Below are 17295 nucleotides of genomic sequence, written 5' to 3' on the forward strand. Positions count from 1 at the left end.
TATTCAAGAGAATGCCACTCCCTGGACTTTCTTCCAACTATTTGCATTACTTCTTTAAAGACAGTAAATGAAAATGCCTTATGATAAAAATTATTATTTATTCATTCTGAAAGAATATTCCCTTACTAAGATCTTTTATAGACCCATCTTCATTTGCTATTCACAGATGCAATACTGGAAATTATATGGGAGAGAGAATTTTATTATGTCTATATTACACATAAGAAGACTTAGCTCAGCGGAAAGTAAATAACTTGTTCAAGTATGCAGAAAAAATCCATGGTAGATGAAAGGCTTAAAACAAGGCTTCCTAGCTCCATGTTCATGATCTTTTCACCATCTCTTCATGCTTCAGGGAGGTTGGAAACTTTGGATTGGTACATGAGAGACAGTTTCTCCAAAGTTATTTGTACATGCTTCCAAGGATGAATTTCTAAATTTAGACTCACATTTCAAGATTGCCTTTTTCTTCTCTCAAGGAACATGGTAAGCTGCTATATTCAATATGTAGCATTCAAATGCAAATACACTTTATTCAGTGGATATACAGTAATATTTATGAAATGTCATGTTGCTTTCCTTCAGAGGAGAGCAGAAACCTAGGATAGGTAATACTCTGATTGAGTAGAGTGTCAATGCATCCAGGTCACCATATATGGGCCTGTCAGTGAAGGACAGGTAATTTGTATGATGAAACAACTTGCCTTTAAACTCCAGAAGGGTCATCTTGAAAATACCAAGATCTTCTTTTTTGCATTTTTATTGAAGGTAATAATTTTATTTTTTATACATTTTTAAATTAAATGCATTGGGCTTAAACTGGTTAATAAAATGATATGGGTTTCAAGTGTACAATTATATGATACCTCATCTGTATATTGCATTGTGTGTTCACCACCCAAAGTTCAATCTTCCATCGTGATACAATGGACCCTCTTTTCCCTTCACTACCTCCCCCACCCCACTTCTCCTCTGTTTACCATCATACTGTTGTCTGTGTCTGAGTTTCTGTTTACATGTTCTATTCATTTGCTGTTTTCGGTTTTATATCCCACATAGTCTTACTCCATTTTCACAATAATTTCCCCATAGTAGGCCCTTTTCATTACTTGCACTTTAGAAAATCTAAAAGTGGGGTGGTAAGAGGCACAAGTCATGGAATCCGTTGGAGAAGGGTTTGAATCTTGAGTAAGGACGCAGTAGGTGGAATTTCAGTAAGGCACATAATCTCTCAAATCCTCCATTTTCTCAACTGTAAATAAGCTTTATACAAACGTATGTGGATATGTACACTCTTTCTTTCTTTCTACTTTTCTATCTGTCTAATCTATTATCTGTCTCTTCATGTATCATTCATCCATCCATCCATTCTCCGTTTTTCTGTCTCTCTGCCCATATGAACATCTGTCCATCTTGTCTGATTTCTGCCTTTCAATCCAGGACATAAACTAGTACCTAAGCACTGTGATGCTGCTACTAACACCTGGGTATCTGATTTGGGAATAGATTGACTCCAGTTATGTGTCCTTGGACAAGTTAATACTTCTTTCTGCTCTTCTGTTGATTAATATACACAATTAGGAAGTTGACCTTGTGATCTGTGCAGATGCCTCAGCTTCCACAATCTCTAACTCTATAGATAATTTACTTATTATGTATTCTTTTTATTTCCATTGTGGCAGTCTGAATAATTGTGCTTTAGTGTGCTCACATTCTAATCCCTGGACTTGTGATTATGTTCTCTATGTGGTAAAAGGTACTGCATGAATGTAGTTAAATTGAAGATTTTGTACTAGATTATCCATGTGGGTCTGATAAGAACATACCAGTCATAATAACATCTGGCAAATGCTAAACAAAAACCTACAGCTTATACTACTATTTCAGTGATATGCTTACAAACACCAATACTGCAAATTTCAGACAAGTAAAATAATGTGTGGAGGGGCCAAGAGGAGGATGGTAGAAAACAGTAGTTTATCAGAAAATGGACATCCTTCCAAAGATTTCTATTATATTTATAAAGATTTAAAACATTGTGCTTACTCTGAATAATCTGCAGGTCTGGAGTCATCCCCGCAGACAAAAATTCTCAACCCTCAGTCTTTGTGACCTCATTAAGTGTTGACAGTAAAAACAGTAAAAATGAGTCTGAGATACAATAAGAGTCTTTCAACACAACCTAAACTGTGGACCAAATGGAAAAAATGAAGCAAAATATGGTCTTGAAGTTCCCTGTGTTCTCACAACAAGTGCTTGACAAAGTCACTGATATGGGAGAGGTAGGATGGAGTGACACATACTGGAAGCAACAAAAAAAACTGAGTGGCTCTAGTGTGTAAAAAAATGCAAATCAAGAACTAAATCCATCAGACTTCAAAACTCATGTTGCTACTTAATCTTTCCTAAACCAATAGACACCATTTTTCCATTCTAAAGATGGCAGAGATAAGGAATGCATTGAACACTCCCATTGTGTGAACTGTATGCCATGATTATTTCATTTAATTCTCACAATAATTTTGACACAGGTTCTGATACCACCATCATTTTGCTGATGCATAAAATGAGGCTCAAGAAACTTCATTTGGAACCAATGTCTCTCCCAGATAAATGGTAGGGCTTACAGGTGAAAGTATATGCACATCACCCCAGAGCCCAATATTTTATACCCATTTCTATACCTGATCTTTAGAGTTGTTTTTGTTCGTTGTATTTCTCTCTCATACTGCATTTATCTCACTGCATCATTATATGCATACATTTGTGAATTAGTCTACTGTGCAACCCAAAATACCAAACATGGTGAATGGATTCAATGATTACAAATATAAATTAAATAAACTCTAAATCAATTCAAATTTAACAATGGCATTTACTTTGGGAACCATTCTGATTGGGTCTAAAGCATGCTCTGTCTGTTAATAATCATGTATATGTGAATAAACTACTCAATATTTTGGTTGCCAATTACCTCATATATAAATGGGCATAGAAACTAATTAATTTAATGGGATAATGAGAGTATCAAATGATTATAAATGAGGACTATAGAAGTGTAAGCTATTAGTAGACTAAAGACTCTAGTTTGGTCAATAAATCCTTTCTAGGCATGTGACCTTGAATAGTTCCTTACTTTTTCTTTTGACTGTGTTTACTCATATATAAAATTAAGAAGTTAGGAAAATGATATGTGAAGAATCTTCCTGTACAAAAGCCTATTCCTGTATAGATAAGTTACCCACTAGATTGCATTGGCCTTCTCATGCTCTAGAAAGGGAGGATATTGAGACACATATTATTGCTATAATACAATAACTCTATGCATTATTTCTATGCAACTCTTCTTTGTTCATCCCTCTGTTCTCTTCTTTTTCCTACAGATATGTTGTGATTCTCAAATCACATCCATGGAGAACAATACAGAAGTGACTGAATTCATCCTGTTAGGACTAACCAATTCCCCAGAACCACAGGTCCCTCTCTTTGTCATGTTCACCCTCATTTACCACGTCACTCTGATTGGGAACCTGGGGATGATCGTGTTGACACTGCTAGACTCACGTCTCCACTCTCCCATGTACTTTTTCCTCAGTAACCTGTCTCTGGTGGACTTGTGTTACTCCTCGGCTGTCACTCCCAAAGTCATGGCTGGGTTACTCATAGGCAATAAGGTTATTTCCTACAATGCGTGTGCTGCTCAGATGTTCTTTTTTGGAGCCTTTGTCACGGTAGAAAATTACCTCTTGGCCTCCATGGCCTATGACCGCTGTGCAGCAGTGTGCAAACCCCTGCATTACACCACCACCATGACGACAAGTGTGTGTGCACGTCTGGTCATAGGCTCCTATGTCTGTGGGTTCCTGAATGCATCCATCTATATTGGGAACACCTTCAGCCTCTCTTTCTGTAAGTCCAATGTGGTCCATCACTTTTTCTGCGATGTTCCCGCTGTCATGGCTCTGACTTGTTCTGATAAGCATATCAGTGAACTGATTCTTATTTTTATTTCAAGCTTTAATATCTTTCTTGCACTTTTTGTTATCTTGATTTCCTACCTGTTCATATTTATTACCATTTCCAAGATGCACTCAAGACAGGGAAACCAGAAGGCTTTATCTACCTGTACTTCTCACCTTGTTACAGTTTCCATGTTTTATGGGGCTGTCATTATTATGTACTTACAGCCAAGCTCCAGTCATTCCATGGACACAGACAAAATCGCATCCGTGTTCTATACCATGGTCATCCCCATGCTGAACCCCCTGGTCTACAGCCTGAGGAACAAAGAGGTCAAGAGTGCATTCAAGAAGGTTGTTGAGAAGGCAAAATTGTCTCTGTTTTGTTGTAATGCATAGAATATGCAAAAAATTCTTTCATTCCTCTTAGATCTGCTCCATGAAATACCTCAACTCTTAGTGAACATTTGAGATATTACAACAAAAGTTTTGTTAGTGTTATTTCTTTTGTTGAGGAATAGTTCCAATAATCTAAAATGAAGGAAAATATAATAATTGCTTTAAATGCGGTTTAATTAATGAAGCATATGTTTTTGTTGGCACATTTTATCCAGAGCTAAATAGTTGTAATAGCTTAATAAATTAATGTTTCACTCATTACTGAGTGATTTGTGGAGTAAAGGCATATGCATGTGAAAGTTTCCAAAGGTGAATAGCCATGTTAGAATAAAAGAGATATGGTTAAGTCATTTTTACCTTAGTCTTTGAGTACCCATTCTTCATATTTTGTGTTAAAAATTGCACTGAAGTTAATAACAATTATTTTTGAAGTGGTTAATGCCACTCACTCATTTCTACTTTTGTTAAGCTAGGTCATATTTGATCACTTTCCTACCATTCATTGCACCTCACTCACACTGGTTTCTGTTTCTTTTTAATTGTTGTTCTATTGTAGTTGTCTCATTTTCCCCCCATTGCTCTCCCTTCCCCAGTCCTTGCCCTTGTCTCAGCTTCCTAGTATTTTATGTTTCCTCCACATAGACTATTCCCACACTCATTTCCAATTTCTGCTTACATGTTACCTACTCTGGGCGGTCGTAGAGGCCTGCCATGGACTACTTTTTAAAGTAGTCACTCCCATCCATAGTCATCATTCAACGCTAAAATTTTGAATTCATTTATTCACCTGTTCACCTATTTCCCTCACCTTGAATGGAATGTCCTTGAGCATTAGTTTAATCTGGTTCTTTTACTAGAAATCAAGCTTTGAGGTTTGATCTAAAAACAATTTTAATGTGCATTGAACAATTCCAGAAATTCCAAACTGTATGGGTAGAAGTAAGCTCCTGAAACTCTACACACTTCAAGGGAAGAATGCTGACCAAGAAAAAGACCCCAACTTTTTACAGAAATTTAGTAGTCTCAGTAAACTTTCCATCCTAACATGAAACCATTCTTCCTATTTTGAAATTCATCAAACTCTGCCTGCGCACTTATGGTCACCCAGCAACCAACAAAGGAAACTAAAGACCAGTTAAAACATCTCCCCCACTTCCAAACAAAATCTTAATAAAACATTTGCTAATCATACAATGACTTAGTGTTTGTTCATGGTACTCAGTAAACTTAATCTCTTTTGAACAACTTGAACTCCACTGAAATGAAAGGTACTGAAGATGGTTTCCTTTGTTGCAAGTGTATGAGCTTTGTTAATTTTGTGTGGGACAGTTTTGTGTTGGGTATGATTCAGAAGTGATATGAAGAATAATAAGAAAAAAGCATTCAAGTGGTTGGAATAAAGCCCAAAGGAAAACTGGAAAATTGAGTAATGTCCAGAAGAAAATCATATCTCATAGAGAAATATCTTGAGAATTCTGGCCAAGATGGAGGCACAAGTAAACAAACACCTCTCACCTCCTTGAATAACTATAGAAAAAATTACAACTAGAATACAAATGAAATATTACCAAAAATAGTCAGAAAAATCAAGCTGTATGGAAGTCCAACAACCAAGGATTTATAGAAGCCACATTCACCCAGATGAGTAAGAGGGGTAGTGATGTAGATATGCCCAGACAGGTGCAGAGATGCAGAATGGGCATAATCCCAAATCCACATGGAGTGGGTATAAATTGGGAGGGATACCTCAGGAGTGAGAAATCCCAGCCACTGACCAGACACCAAGCCCAGGGTTCCAGAGCTAGAAAGATAATTCCCCATAAGTTCTGGCTATAAAAAGCAGTGGGAGTTAGGGCAGTGGAAGAAACTGCAGGATTCTTAGGGGACTCCTCTTAAAGAGCATGCAACAGACTTAAGACGTTGACTCCGTCTGGGATCAGCACCAGGGCAACAGCTGGAGGGGCACAAATGGCATATGGGAAGAAATTGCAGTGTCTGTCACTCTCATTCTTTGTCATCAGCTGGACACAGAGGACTTAAACAAGAATGGCCAAAATCACTAAAGAGAAAAAATTTAGGTTACTGAATGACTGTATTATCACCCATAAAACAACTAATTGAACAACGTGTATTACCTTGGCAGTGAAATATTAGAGTTTGCTTGCATGGCATCTAGTATTATTTACAGTAACTAATATAGAAAGTTGCCCATAAGTCAGTCTATATGCTGTTAGGAGTAAGTCAGTAGTGAGAGGCTATATATTGAGGAAAACTGACAGACCATTCTAACACAGTTTAACATCAGAATTGTTTATTTGGGAATCCTCACCCTATCTCGAAATCATAAGTGAAATGGCTAGCACAAATAAAATTAGTATATGTTTTGCAGACAGAAAACATATCAACTTGAATTCCATTCCAACCACTTTTTGATACAGGGCAAGTTAATTAATTAAATGTTCTGAGCTTTCAACTGGGGAGAATAATACTTATCTCACAAAATTATGCACTTATTAAACCAAAACATAGCACAGTGTCTTAAACAGAATAGATGTTCAAAACTTTAGTTTCCTTTACTTTCCATTTCATTCTCTACCTGCCTTTTATTTGTGCCTCTATGTTGTCACTTTTTTCTATATGACTCTTGAAAACTTATTAATTATATTGGTTTATATTTATAGTTACTCTACTACTGAATATAGTACTTTGAGATGAGTGATGTCATCTCATTTAGATGTGTATTCTCAGAATTTAGTCAAATGTTGATTCATAGAAAAACTCTAAATTTTTAGATATGACACTAAAAGCAATCAAAGAAAGAATAAAGAAATAGTAGGGGCTTAGAATCAAGGGTGGGAAGTGAGGATGGCTGGAGAGGGGGGTTGGTGAGGGGGGGAAATGGAGACAACTGTAGCTGAACAACAATAAAAAGCAATAAATTTGTATTAAATTGAAAAAAAAGGATTTTACCAAAATATAAAATCTTATCCATCAAAGGACATTATTAAGAATATGAAAAGACCACCCACATGATAAGAAAAATGTTCATTGTTCACATATCTGATGAGGAACTAGTATCCAGAATCTATAAAGAACATTTATGACTTGATATTAAAAAGATAAATAGCCCATCTATATATGGTAGGTAAGAATTAAAACTGGTGCCGCCACAATAGAAAACTGTTTGGCTGCTCTCAAAAAGTTAAACACAGAATCATCATGTGACCCAGCAATTTCACTTCTAGGTATATGCCCAAAAGAATTGAAAACATATGTTCACGCAAAAAGTTGTGTATTAGTATTCATAGCAAAATTAATGGAAGTGGCCAAAAAGTTAAAATACCCAATTATTTGTAAACTGTTGAATCAAAGATGGTATATACATACAATAGAATATTAGTCAGCCATAAAAAGGAACAAAGTGCTGAAACATGTTATGACCTTGAACCCCTTGACCTGTGATTCCTCTGTGCCTGTTACTGCTCCACGCAGACATCTATGGTTAAGATTCTTGACACTTTATTTCACAGTCTTGGTTTGGGTTCTCCTGATATAAACAAACAATTTTTCCTTACAGAGAGATTTTAGTTTTTATTTTTATTTTGTATGAAACGTACTGGGGTGACATTGGATAATATATCATATAGGTTTCAAGGGTACATTTCTATGGTACATAATCTGTATATTGTATTGTGTGCCCACCACCCAAAGTCAAATCATCTTCCATCACCACAGATTTGGATCCCCCTCCCTTTTACTACTCCCCATACCCCTTCCCTCTGGTAACCATAATACTGCTGGTGGTGTCAGAGTTTCGGTTTTATGTCCCATATATGAGTGAAATCCCACAGTTCCTAGCTTTTTCTGACTGATTTATCTCACTTAGCACGGTACTCTCAAGGACCATCCACAATGCTGGAAAAGGCACTATTTCGTCTTTTCTGTGGGTGAGCTGTATTCCATGGTGTACACGTACCACATCTTCCCTACCCACTCACCTATGGAAGGGCTGTCGGTTGTTTGTATGTCTTGGTCACCATAATAGTACTGCGATGAGCATACAGGTGCCCATATCTTTGCAAAAAAATGTTTTCAATTTGGGGGGGTAAATACTCAGAAAAGGGTTTGCTGGGTCCTGCGGTAACTCTATTCTTAAATATTTGAGGACCCTCCATACTGTTCTCCATAGTGGCTGTACCACTTTCTGTCCCTACCAGCAGTGAATGAGGGTTCCCTCTTCCTCATAACTTCTGCAACACTTGTTATTACTTGTCTTGTCAATAACAGCTATTCCAAAAGGTTGAGGTGGTATCTCATTGTGGTTTTGGTTTACATTTCCCTAACAGCAAAATATTTTGATAGTTTATTTTTTATTGTATTTTTCATGATCACTTATTCCCCTTCTACCCTCTTCTACCTCCACCAACCCTCTCCCCAACCCTGCAGTCACCACACTGTTCTCTGAGTCCATCCTAATGGTGAAATTTTGAATAACCTACATACATCTGCCATGGGAGGTGGTACGTAGTCTCTTCCACCTTGAGAGTGCACTGGATTTTGGCGACTTGCTTCTAAAGTGCAGAGTGTGTAGGGAAAAAAGGTAGCATTACATTGAAGAACCTGGGAAAAGTTTAAGTGATCATCTTATTTAACCAATCAAAGTAAAATTCCCAGTGACCAGTCATGTTGGTGACTTGTATCCCCTGATAGGACATGATGAGAAGGTCACTTATTATTCTTTCTCAAAACCTAGAACCTCTGCATAATGATGACAAAGAAAATCAGACAAATACAAATTGAACAGCCTTCTTCAAAATACCTTTGAAGGTAATGAAAACCACGGAAAGACTAAGAAACCATCACAGATTAGAGAAGACTAAGGAGACATGACAAATATGTACAGTCTTGCATCCTGGATTGGATTGTGGAGGAGCAAAATGACCTGAATTGGAAAATAATAATCTGAATAAGTTCTTGAAGTTTTACAGAATAGTAATGTGTCAGTGTTGGTTTCTTGGTTTTGACAAATGTCATATGATAAAGTGAGATATTAGCCAAAGAGGAAACTGGGTGAGAGATACACAGGACTTGTCTGTTTAGAATCATTGGCATTACATGAATAATCACTATTCATGAAGGTATTTTGCAAAGTGAACCAGGTGGGAAACTTACCATAGTCTCATTTTTAAAAATTGAATTGTGTGCCCGAAACCTGTAGAATTTTATTAACCAGTGTCATAGTTTCATTTTGGTTTTTTTAAAATGATTTATTAAATAAAATGTATTTTATGGGTTGTTTTCCCTGTAATGAGGAATACTAGTGAAAAAGAATTATGACAGTTTGATGTAACCCATTTGAATGTGTGGTTTCCAAAAAGGAATTTGTCTAAAAGTGGGAAATACAAATAGTGAGGAAGAATATAGGAAAAAAACACCCTAACATGTCTCATAAAATGCTCTAAAATTCTTTTTTAAAGAATTCTGTAATGGATAGTGAACTACTGTAACTATAGGTGGTTATAATATGTTAACTGCTGACTCAAATTTCAATTCATCCATTCATTCATTTAACAAATATGTATTCTGAAATTAGCATAAACCAGGCCATACGTTATGTACTGAAATGAAATTGTTAGTTAAGATGACCAAGTGACTCCTCTTGTGTAGTGTATGCTACCACTAGGGAGATAAATTAATAATGATAATAGTTTAATAGTTGAGTACTGATTAGAGTTATGAAGACTAAAGCAAGGAGTGCAAGGAAGGAACAATGCCCATTGTGGGGTGGATTCAGTATGGTGTGGTAGCATTTAAGCAAAGTTCTGCAGAAAGCGAGGGAGATTTCTGAGCATGGGTAGCAGCAAGTACAAAGATCCTGGGGCAGGAGAATGCTTGCACTTGTCCAAGAAAAGCAAAGAACTCAGTGTGAATGAAGTGGAGTGACTGAGTAGGAGAGGGGTTGGACATGGCAGAGCTCATCTAATACTGAAGCATCCATGAATGAGTGGCATTAGCCTTTTCACAATATTTGCAATGAGAAAAATGGAGAGCATTATTATGCATCAGTATTTTATTATTACTAAATGCTTGTGTAAAGCATTTCAGTAGTAGTTCAAAAGCATTTTGTATAGTAGTTCATTATCCAGTATAGAATTCTAAAGTTTGTAAACTTGTAAATTGATTTGTGTAAAAAAGTAATGTCTTGAGCAAGATGACATATCTGGAATTATTATTACATGTTTACAAAATGTAAGATAAGGTAGCCATATGCAGAAAAATTGAAAAATTGCCTTATTATGGTTCAGTCATGTTTTTTGTACTCTGGCCTTTCTGCTTTCGAAATTAATCCTGTGAGCAAACTGTTTCTACCAGTAGATTTACTGAAGACAGAAATATTAATTTTTCCTAATATTACACATAATAGCATTGAATAAAATGTGCCAACAAGCATTCATTTTATTTAAATATCCATGTCACATTTTTCTTCATTTTAAATTCCTCCAATAGTTTTCAACCACAGAAATAAATAATGTTGGACATAAATGTATATTCTGATCCATAAAGCATTTTAACTTTCAAATTCAAAACTAGCCATGTTCCATCCAACTGCTTGAATACATATTCTGCTTTTGCATGTTTGTGCACATGTGGGATTCTGGCATGTGCTTCTCTGCATGGGTCTGTCTGCACCATGTTGTCCATGGTAGAGAAAATATGATCATGACAATAAATCCAATATGAGGCATAACATTTATTACAAGCAAGACCCGCCAAATTCCTAAGGTGTGCTTTGGCCATTTTAATTCAGATATTGCATTTTGGACATGATACATATTTTTCTGGATGATAAGCTTTTGAAGAAAAAATGGTATTATCTCAATAATTTAGGGGCATTATGGGCCTTACAATGAGAATCATTGCATGGTGAACACCTGACAGTAATGAAACTGTGTTACTGTGTATCTTACACATTTACAAGGTGAAGCCAAGGTGAGGTTGCCTTCTCAGCAACTTTCTTAAAGGCATTTTTGACCTCCTTGTTTCTCAGGCTGTAGACCAGGGGGTTCAGCATGGGAATGACCATCGTATAGAACACGGACGCAATTTTGTCTGTGTCCATGGAATGGCTGGAGCTGGGCTGTAAGTACATGAAGATGATAGTTCCATAGAAGATGGAGACTGCAGTGAGGTGAGAAGCACAGGTGGACAGAGCCTTCTGATATCCCTCAGCTGAGTGCATCTTCAGGATGGTGACAAATATGAACAGGTAGGAAATCAAGATAACCAGGAGAGCAAAAACAATGTTGAAGCTTGCCACAATGACAAGAATCAGCTCACTAATCTGTCTGTCTGAGCAAGAGAGAGCCATGACTGCTGGAACATCACAGAAAAAGTGATGGACCACATTGGACTTACAGAAAGAGAGGCTGAATGTGTCCCTAATGTGGAGAGAGGCATTCAGAAAGCCATAGACGTAGGAGCCTATGACCAGACATGCACACACACCTGTTGTCATGGTGGTGGTGTAATGCAGGGGTTTGCACACTGCTGCATAGCAGTCATAGGCCATGGAGGCCAAGAGGTAATTTTCCACAGAGCCCAAGGATGCAAAAAAGAACACCTGAGCAGCACATGCATTGTAGGAGATGACCTTGTCTCCTAGAAGCAACCCAGCCATAACTTTGGGAGTGACAGCTGAAGAGTAACAAAAGTCAACCAAAGACAGGTTACTGAGGAAAAAGTACATGGGAATGTGGAGACGAGAGTCCATGAGAATCAAGATGACCATCCCCAGATTCCCAACAACACTGATGAGGTAGATGAGGGTAAAGATCATGAAGAGGGGGACCTGCAGCTCTGGGGCACTGCTTAGTCCTAGCAGGATGAACTCAGCCACTTCTGTGTTGTTCTCCATGGATGGTGTTTGGGATCACAAGATACCCTATAGCAATGTGCAACAAAGGAACACGCTGATTAACAAAACAGAAATTGAATAGAAATTGGAAGTGAGAGATAAAAAGGTAATAAACAGATGTACATTTTTATTATGGTGATAATTTTTACTTCACTATTATTCAGATCAAAAGTATGGGTTTGAAAACAAAATTTAATGCATACATTACCTATACAGTTACTTTTTGTAGAAGCTCTAGGATTTTTATGAATCATCTCCTATCTTCTAAACTTTGTAAGCTTGTAAACTGATTTGTGTAGAAAAGTAATGTCATGAGCAGGATGACACGTCTGGAATGAATACATCTGTCATTTCGATCCTGAGCCTTAGTCAGTGCTTCTACTCCTATGTTGCTTCAGTGCCAGGGAATGCTCTAGACACGTCATGTCTGTACTCATTTATTTTTCTCAATAACTCTCTAAGATCGACTAGTTGTTACCCTATTTTACTTAAAGAGACACAGATTGAATCATATCTAAGTTTAAAAATTATTACTGCCAAAGCCAAGTACTGTACATAGGCAGAGAGGTCCTTTAGTCCACTGGTCTTAATATAAATCAATTGAATGGAATACAACTTGCAATTACTCTTTGTCTCCATGGGTCCAAACTCAGAGTTTGGGCTTACACAGTTAAATAACTGAGAGCGATGTGCCAGTCGGTGTGCTGGGTAACTGTGGATTAGGGTTTGTGTACAACCAGCAGAGGTATTTCTGAGGAAAAGACACATAGCATTGGGTGTAGAGCTTGGGCTCTGGGAAGAGGTGCATGTCAGCCCTACCATTTGCCACCCAATAGATTTTGGCTCCAACCTAAGTACCAAACCTGATTTTCTCCATATACAACATGATGGTTGTAATGAGACAAATCTTACAGTATTATTGTGAGAATTAAATAAAATAATGGATTAAATACAATGTGCAAACTGCTGGGTGTGTAGCATCCTGATAAGTATTGTCAGGATGGGATTAAAGCCTCTGTGTTTGAGAAGGATGGGCGATACAATTCATGGATTCAGGTGTGGATGTGTTTTGAAATTCTGTAGCCTCTTTCTCTGGTTTCCGCCCCCCACACTTGGTTCACTGAGATATTTTGTGTCCTCCAGTATTTCTCTGTCTGTCCATCCTCTGCACAATTCCCGATGAGCCACTCCTCTGCTTCATTTCTTTCCATTGCTTTCATCTCACAGTTGAATTGCAGAGATGGAGGGCTGAAAGTTCCTATTTGTTGGCTGCCTTTTGCCTCCAGGTTTGCTCTGGTTGTGAGATTCATGCTTAAGATTTTTATGTAAATATGTTCTTGAGTGAAAACAGTGTTCTCATTCTTTTTCATCTGAATTTGAGGTCTTCAGAAGGACACCCATCATGCACTAGTCATTATTCTCCACCATTGTCCTAACTTTCAGATCTTCACTGTCCAAGCCCAGCCCCTAAAGTCATGAGGTTTGTAAACCTCTGACAGCCACAACCTCTTCTAGAATAATTTTGTTCTGCAGACAATAATAAAGACTGTGGATGTATATAATTATATTTAGGTATGTGTACATACATGTGTTTAAATAAATATAACTTTTCATTTAATCCTCACAATCATGTTGTAAGTTAGGTGATATTATAATTCTCTCTTGACCACTAAGACGACTGAGGACTTGAGAAGCTATGTAAAGCTCTATAATTGCACAGCTAATGTGAAGAAAGATCAAGATTCATGATTTAAATTCATCTGCGATCAAATCAAAAGCATATACTCTTAGCCACCTCACAGTTTGCTCACGGGATTATTTTCAAACACATTTGTACATGCGTTTGTAATATTGTAACAAGGATGAGATTATGGGGAAAAGATTACAATGGATCTTGCTGATTCAATTACAAAACTTCTGTGGTTCAAAGGAAGGGTTTCCACTCTCTTGTGCTCTTATTAAACCTCCAGTGAAAGTACAACAGATAGTAAATAGGTGAATTAAGACTCAATAAGAGCGTTGTTTTTTTGGTTAATCTTTTTTTAGGAAAGCAACATAATGATGTTCCATAAGTATCACTACGCTTCTTATTGAAGTTATGACATTTAAACCCCTGTCTCGACTCAGCATTTTAGAAAAAAAGCATTCAAAACATCTGGTTATGTGCTGAAATAACTCATAGTAGGTACAGCTGCCCCATGTGTTTTGCATAAGTTACAGATATCACTAAAAATGTGTATGAAATGTAGATGCTTACCTTCCTCCTGCAATGGAAGGGACAGTCCATCCTGAATAGTGTTTCTGAAACCTGAAATCTCAACATGGAACTATATATATAAATATATATATAATTTATATATATACACATACACACACACACACACACACGGTGATGTTCTCTATCAGGTACTGGTGAAAAGATTCCAAGATCTCTAAAACATGTAAAGATGTAAGAAAACCCTAACATGAAGTCAGAAAACTGAGCATAAACCTTGAATCCACCATTAATTCTTACTTTGGAAGAGTCTCTTCTCTTCTCCTTAATTCTAAAATAGAGAATAACAATACCCCTCTCATATAGTTTACAGAATTGTTGGTGAAGAGCAAATTAAGAAAGCTCTTTAAAACAAAGGGGGGCTATCATTTTAAAAATCAATCAATACAATATTCATCTTGAGGTGTTTCCCTGGCTACCATTGCAGGCTTATAGCAAATTCTCAAATCAGGGGTAGAGGAGAGGCCTGCATGCACTAATAACGATTTACGCTCAGATAAGTAAAGAATGGCCATGGTGCCTTAGCACACAGTCTGGTCCCTTTAAAATGATTTCATGATGAGTCATATTGGAATTTCAGAGGCTAACTCATGGGAATCAGAAGGAGCCATAGAGACCTGTGGTTCTTTGGGGATGTCTCCCATGAAGACTTCTATAAAACTTTCATCCCAAATTTTTAAAAAAGAAGCAATTAAATTTCCTGTAGGAACTGAGCTGGGTATGATGAGAGTGCACATGTTTTCATAGACTTGTCACTGATCATCGTTTTCTATTTTCTGGTTACAGTATAATTTACAAACCACAATAATATCTATAGCTTTTAGTGTATATTACACTTCAAGTTTGGTCAAATGTATATGGTCATGTACTCATTAACAAAATCATCATATAGAAGAGTTCCATTATCAAACAAACACTCTGAGCTTCCCTTGGTGATCAACTCCTTCCCCCACACACAGCTCTGGTGACTAACTTTTGTGTCCAAATAATTTTCCCTTTGCAAGAATGTCCTATAAATAACACCCTAGTCTGCATAGCTCTTCTGCCTGGTCTCTTTCACTTAGCATGGTGTTTGAGTGTTGAGCAGGGAATCCCTTGTTCAATTATATCTGTTCAAATTCTCGAAACTTCAAAGAGAGAGGCCAAGGAGACCTCTCACACCACCATTCCTCTCATGTGACCTCCCAGATTTTTCCTTTTTAAAAGGATACAAGCCACCATTCCAAGATTAGCCTGCTCCATTATGACTTACTCTTACCTAATTAAATCAGCAAAAAGCTTATTTCCAAAGAAGGTTACATTCTGCAGTACTGAGGGTCGGGACTCCAACAAATGAATTTTTTAGGAACATAATCCAACCTGTAATATAGAAGTAGTAAAATCTCTTTTATTATTGCTGAATAGTATTCCATTATATAAACATCACAGATTGTTTCTACACTTCTCAGTTGTAGGGCATTTGGGTTGATTCCAATATCTGGATATTTTGAATAAACTTTCTAAAAATCAGTGCAATGTTGTTTTTGCATTTCACTTAGATAATTTCTATAAGTTGGATTGCTTGATCAGATGGTAAGTATATGTTTAATTGAATGGAATTCAGTGTTTCTTATCAATCTTCCATCTGGTTTGTCATGATTAAATGTGGGATATTGAAATCTTCCACTATTATTGTGTTACCACTTCTCACTTCAATTGTATTAACTGTTAACTTCATATGTTGGGAATATTTGAGGCATCTGTATTTATACTCATTATATCGTGGTAGAGAATTTACCCTTTTATCATTGTATAAGTGTTTCTTTGTCTCTTCTTATGGTTTTTGAGTGAAAGTCTATTTTGCCTTCTGTAAATATGACCACTCTTGTCCTTTCCAGTGTGGAATTGCTGGACAGGAAGGTGAGGCAGTGGCCACTGGGTCCCAAAGTTCTCAGCTTGCTGGACCTTGGGCAAAGATCTAACAGTATGAATGGGAACTGGATGGGGATTGGCGGCCCCTATCCACTCAGTTTTGCCTAATGGGAATAGAGTTTGTATAACGTGACCCTGAGTAAGATGAGATGTCAGTGTCCTGCCCCTCGTAGGGTGGAACTGTAGCTCTACACTGATACCCAGATTAGAGAGTAGCCCTGCTTCTTGGATGCACTTCTCTGAAGTAGAACTTCTACCACACAGCTGGGGTAGAGGAGGAAAGGGGCAGGTCACAGCTTGAAATCCACTGACTCATTCTTAGCAAGTTGCATAGCTTTCCTGGGAGATTTCTTCTCCATTTGCTATTTGTCCTTGGGGCCATTTCAAGGAACTTTAAATTCTTGGGTTATAAATATATATATTTTTTACCAATGTTGTTGTTTCACTGGGAGGAAGGCCCATTGAGCTCTTTATAGTGGTATGTAGAAGGCCTACCACTAAAATTATCTTTAATAAATTAGCTCAAGTTTTTATTGTTGACACTATTACAGATGTCCCCATTTCTCTCCTTTGCCCATCCCCACCCAGCCTCCAACCCCTCTTCCTTCTACTGATCACCACACCATTGTCTGTCTCTGTAGGTTACACATATGAGGCCTGTCTGGAACAAGTCCAGCCATTGTTAGTATAGTGAGAATGGTTTGCACAACATCGATGTAACTGGCAGCCAAGGAGAGTGAGCTAGAATGTGCATGCATGAACAATGATGACTTTGCTGTGCTAGTCAGTGGAGGCAGTAGATGCCTTTGAGTAAGGATGTGTACTCTGTGGCCATC

General features: G+C 37.3%; 2 protein-coding genes across 3 annotated transcripts; one reads left to right on the forward strand and one right to left on the reverse strand.

Annotated features, from left to right (window-relative positions):
- Window positions 1-5396, forward strand: LOC128781008 (olfactory receptor 5B3-like). Of its 2 annotated transcripts, XM_053925025.1 has the most exons (3): window positions 1-486; window positions 586-768; window positions 3384-5396. In XM_053925025.1, the coding sequence occupies exons 2-3, from the start codon at window positions 688-690 to the stop codon at window positions 4356-4358; spliced, it is 1056 nt and encodes a 351-aa protein (XP_053781000.1). In that variant the 5' UTR covers window positions 1-486; window positions 586-687; the 3' UTR covers window positions 4359-5396. The 2 variants fall into 2 exon arrangements, with proteins under 2 accessions (XP_053781000.1, XP_053781001.1); XM_053925026.1 differs by lacking the exon at window positions 586-768.
- Window positions 5397-11130: 5734 nt separating this feature from the next.
- LOC128781010 (olfactory receptor 5B2-like) lies at window positions 11131-15118 on the reverse strand. Its single transcript, XM_053925028.1, has 2 exons — window positions 14531-15118; window positions 11131-12300 (listed from the first exon to the last, which is right to left on the reverse strand). Exon 2 carries the CDS (start codon window positions 12271-12273, stop codon window positions 11323-11325), a length of 951 nt encoding a protein of 316 aa, XP_053781003.1. The 5' UTR covers window positions 12274-12300; window positions 14531-15118; the 3' UTR covers window positions 11131-11322.
- Between the last annotated feature and the right edge of the window lie 2177 nt (window positions 15119-17295).

This window comes from Desmodus rotundus, chromosome 5 (genome assembly GCF_022682495.2).
Source record: "Desmodus rotundus isolate HL8 chromosome 5, HLdesRot8A.1, whole genome shotgun sequence".
Taxonomy (NCBI): Eukaryota; Metazoa; Chordata; class Mammalia; order Chiroptera; family Phyllostomidae; genus Desmodus; species Desmodus rotundus.

What these genes read in the sequence shown, in the direction of transcription:
- LOC128781008 (XM_053925025.1), top strand. Translation starts at nt 688, where the DNA reads ATGATGAAACAACTTGCCTTTAAACTCCAGAAGGGTCATCTTGAAAAT. An exon ending in TTTTTGCATTTTTATTGAAG is followed by an intron (nt 769 to 3,383) that starts GTAATAATTTTA and finishes TTTTTCCTACAG; the next exon opens with ATATGTTGTGATTCTCAAAT.
- LOC128781010 (XM_053925028.1), bottom strand. Translation starts at nt 12,273, where the DNA reads ATGGAGAACAACACAGAAGTGGCTGAGTTCATCCTGCTAGGACTAAGC.